This window comes from Platalea leucorodia (assembly GCF_965183815.1).
Source record: "Platalea leucorodia genome assembly, chromosome: 2".
NCBI lineage: Eukaryota > Metazoa > Chordata > Aves > Pelecaniformes > Threskiornithidae > Platalea > Platalea leucorodia.
Window position 1 is genome coordinate 64,095,879 of NC_138824.1, and position 4,173 is coordinate 64,100,051.

Here is a 4,173-nt window from a genome sequence, read left to right on the forward strand (position 1 = left end):
CTGTGTAAACGTTAGCTTCTATTGGGGTACCCAGAAGTATACACTCATTATAATAGCGCAGTAGAATTCAAACGTGAAGCAATATCCCAAAATTAAACTTTTTCTCATACAAAGAGCCAGCGAGTTCCTCCAAGACTCTTTTATTACAGGACGTGTTGGGGAAAAAAAAAGAGATTTTTAAGAAAGCGAGGAGGGACAGCGCTCTACCCGACAAAACACAACCCGGCGGTGGGAAACGAACACCAAGCACAAACACGCGTGGCAGGCACTGTCAGGCGTAGCTACTCACCTTTCACAGCACTCGCTTCTTTCAGGTTGTGAGATAGAAAGTCTATGCTGGCGTAGGCGCTCATCTCCACTCCGTTGATGCCCCCGTTCAGGACGTGCCTGGCTTTCGACCTGGCTTTGTCACAGTTTGCCAGGGTCCCGTCCACCACGTCGATGGCGATGTAGTTGAGGCCGTTCTGGAAGCCAGCCGAGGTCTCCCGGCACATGGGGCTGCTCCCCTGCTCCTCCTCCAGGCCTTCGCTTTTCCTGAGGGACACATTCTCCACCGAGGCCGAGTTGTGCCGTTTGGGGTTGTGTGCGAAGGAGGGGGACACGGGGGTCACAGTGGTGGTGGAGGAGAAAGTTTCCGAGCTGTGCCTCCTGCGCCCCTGGGGATCTGCCCGGATGACCTTGGCCCCCCGGTTCGGGTCTGGGGGAGGGCTGGAGAGAATGAACGCCTCCACCCCAGAGAGGGTGAGCCTCTTCACCCCAGCCGTGGGGCTGGTGACCCGGGCACTTTCTGGCTTCTGCACGATGGGTTGGGGCGGGGTGGTGGCCATGCCGAAGGTCATCTCGGTGTAATCCCCACCGTCGGACGGGCTGGACGAACAAGCCACCCCCACAGCCGCCTTCAGGTAGCGCCCGTCGGGCTGGCTGGTGCTGGAGGAAGAGCCTGGCGAGAGCGCTTCCAGGGAGCCCACCGAGACCGTGCCCGACTGGGAGGGCGACTGTGACCCGAAGTCAATGTTCATGTAGTCAGAGAGAGGGGAGCGCCTCTGCCCCGTGCCCGAGCCCAGGGAGGAGGCCGGGCTGTCGGCCGGCAGCGAGGGGGGAGAATAGATGGCAGCATCCCCGAAGTCGATGTTGATGTATTCGCCGGGGCTCTTGGGCTCGGGCGGCAGAGGGTGCTCGTTCATGCTGGGCAGCATCGTCCGCAAGGTCTCCAAAGAGAGGCGGCTGGGCCGGGCCACCCGCTGGCACCGCTGGCTGAGGAAGCTCTCAGTCCGGCTGTGCCGCAGGGGCGAAGGCACCGTGTGGCTGGAAGGGGCGAAGGTGCCGGCGGGGGACTGCCCCGCTCCGCACACCGCCTCCTCCGGGATCATCCTCCCCGGGGAGTTCATAAAGACGTACTGGTCGCTGTCCTTCGCCAGGCCCTGGCTCTTGTAGGAGCGGGGTAAGGAGCTGTACGAATAGCAGCCGGGCTTGGGGGGCTCGCTGGACCCGTGCCCCGAAGGGGCGAAGAAGAAGTCGGGGGGGGTGAGGGAGGGAGCCTGGGGCCCGTGCTGGGGGTCCCGAGGGGACATATTGATATAGTCGCCATTACTCAGCCTCCCGTCCGAGCTCTCCACGGACAGCTTGGAGCCGCACCACATCCGCATGTACCCGCTGTCGTCAGGGGAGCTCTCCCCGGGCGAGCTGGTCTTGTAGCTGCTCCCGTTCCCGGGGGACCCGCCGCCCACCCCCGCCCGGGGCTGCAGGATCTGCTTGGGGGCCGACACGCTGGTGGGGCTCATGGGCATGTAGTCATCGCCGCCCCGGCTTCCCGGCCCTAAGGCTGCGGCCACGCCGGGGGTCATGGGCATGTAGCCGTCATCGCCTCCCCCCCCTCCTCCTCCTCCTCCTCCCCCCCCCGCCGCCGGCGGCGGCCCCAGGTTGGTGCTGCTGCTGCCGGAGCTGCGGTGGGAGCCGATCTCGATGTCCCCGTAGTCCTCGGGGTAGGGGGTGTAGGTGACTTTGGGGGAAGCCCCGGCTGGGCAGGAGGGGAAGAGGCGGCCGGCGCTGCCGGCGAAGGTGGCCCGCATCAGGGTGTACTCGTCGAGGGAGGCGGAGGAGACCTGCGGCGGGGCGGGCCGCTGCCGGCACGGGGTGGTCAGGGAGTAGGTCCGCTTCCGATGGCCCCTATCGGCCGCCGCCTCGGGGCAGGGCCGGTAGCAGAGGCGGCCGCTCGGGGGCCGCTCCATCGCCATGTAGCCGTAGAGGTCGGTGCCGCCCCCGGGGTCCCGCACCGGGGGGGTCTCGGCCACCGACTCGGGGGTGTTGCTGCGGTTGCTGGCGGTGGAGGAGGAGGAGAAGGGCCGCAGGTCGCCGCCCGGGCTGGAGCCGTACTCGTCGAAGGACATGAAGCCGGCGTCGCTGGGGGAGCCGGACACGGAGGCGCTGCCGCTGGACGGGCGCTGGGGGTGGTGGGGGTGGGCAGGCTCGGAGCCGAGGCCGCTGCTGGAGGAGAGGCTGATGGGGCTGGTGGCGGAGGGGGGCGAGTGGGAGGCGGGCATGGACATGGAGCGGCTGCTCTGCAGGCCGCCGCCGGCCAGCACCGGCAGCAGCTTCCCCGCCTGCCGGCCCCCGCCGCCGGCGCTGCTAAGCGTGTGCGAGCGGCTGAGGGGGGTGCGCACGGGGCCCGGGCTCATGGGGCTGCCGGCCACCGAGCCCACCCGGCAGCCGTCGCCCTCGCTGGCCGTCCGCACCCGGCAGGGCGTGCACTTGGTGCCGGCGGCCAGGCTGTCGGTGCGGGAGCGGCGGAGGAGGCCGGTCTGGCTGGGAGGCAGGTTGACCAGGTGGTGGTGCCGGCGGCCGGGCACGGTGATGGGGTGGGTGGCGGAGGCGCCGGGGCCGCCGCCGGGCCCGGCGGCCCCCCCGGAGGAGGAGGAGGAGGACTGGCTCTTGCTGCGGGGCCGGAACTCGGACAGCTCCTTCAGCGCCTTCATGGCCTCCAGGATGGTCTCGTGGATGTTCTGGGCCACCACCGAGTCGTCCGCCTGCATCCAGAGCTCGCCGGGGCCGGTGGCGGCCGAGCGCCCCACCTCGATGAAGAAGAAGCTGTCGGAGTGGCCGCAGCGGCGGATGTTCATCAGCTGCAGCGTGACCGAGGGCAGCTCGCAGTTGAGGCGCACGAAGCCGATGGTGCGGGCCGAGAGGCAGAGCCGGTGGACGCCGGTGAGGTTCTTGCTCTGCCCCAGGCCCTTGGGCTTCAGCGTCACCTGCCAGACCTCCCGGTAGGCAGCGGCCGCCGGGGTGATCAGCCCGTAGTTGAGGTCCTCGCCGGCGGCGGCCAGGGAGGCGGCGGCCGCGCTGCAGGAGGCGGAGAAGGGGGAGGCGAGGTGGCGGTGGGGGGACCCCTGGCAGGCCGCCTTGCCCTCGTTCAGCAGGTCGGTGAGAGCCCGGTACCAGCCCTCCTGCTCCTGCTCGTTCTCGGCCGCCACGGCGAAGTACTCGTCCTTGGTGTAGAGGGCGATGAGGTACTTGTGCTTGGCGTCCGCCCGCTTGTTGATGTTGAGGCAGGAGTCCAGGGCGATCACCCGCTTGGGCGCCCCGGACTTGTTCCTCCATTTCTTCTCGCTCTCGTAGTACTCCAGCCGGGCGCCCCCCGCCTCCTCCCCGCCGCCCGGGCCCCGCAGCACGAAGAAGCGCTTGTGGCCGTGCTTCTGCTTGCGCAGGTACCCGCACTTCCTCACGCCCTGGTTGTTGTTGTTGTTGTTGTTCAGGTTGGGGCCGGGCGGGGAGCTCAGGGGGGGCAGCAGCCCCAGCACGGCGGGGCTCGCCATCCCCGGCCCCGCGGCGGGACCGCCGCCCGCCTCCTCTCGCTGCCGCCGCCGCCGCCGCCGAGCGGGGCTGGGGGCCGAGCGCCGCGGGAAAAAAAAAAGAGAGGAGGGAAGCGGGTGAAATAAAGTTATTCCTCCGCGGGGAGAGCGCGGCCGCCCGGAGCCGCAGCGGGGTCCTCCGCCGTCGCCTCTAGGCAGCGGGTGCTGCCGGCGGCCGCCCGGCGTCCTCCCCGGCTCGGGCACCGGCGGCGCCGCTGCCGCTCCCCGGGCGGTGCTGCTGCTGCCGCTGCTGCTGCTGCCGCGGCGGCTGCTGCCGGCGCCGGCGGGAGTTTCGCCGTAAGTAACACATCGCGCTCCGAGTGCCCCA

The 4,173-nt window shown here is 69.1% G+C and overlaps 1 protein-coding gene across 1 annotated transcript; it reads right to left on the bottom strand.

The window, feature by feature from the left end:
* Window positions 1-281: 281 nt before the first annotated feature.
* IRS2 (insulin receptor substrate 2) lies at window positions 282-3,809 on the bottom strand (the record flags this gene model as incomplete). Its single annotated transcript, XM_082336148.1, has 1 exon — window positions 282-3,809. The coding sequence occupies one exon, from the start codon at window positions 3,807-3,809 to the stop codon at window positions 282-284; it is 3,528 nt and encodes a 1,175-aa protein (XP_082192274.1).
* Between the last annotated feature and the right edge of the window lie 364 nt (window positions 3,810-4,173).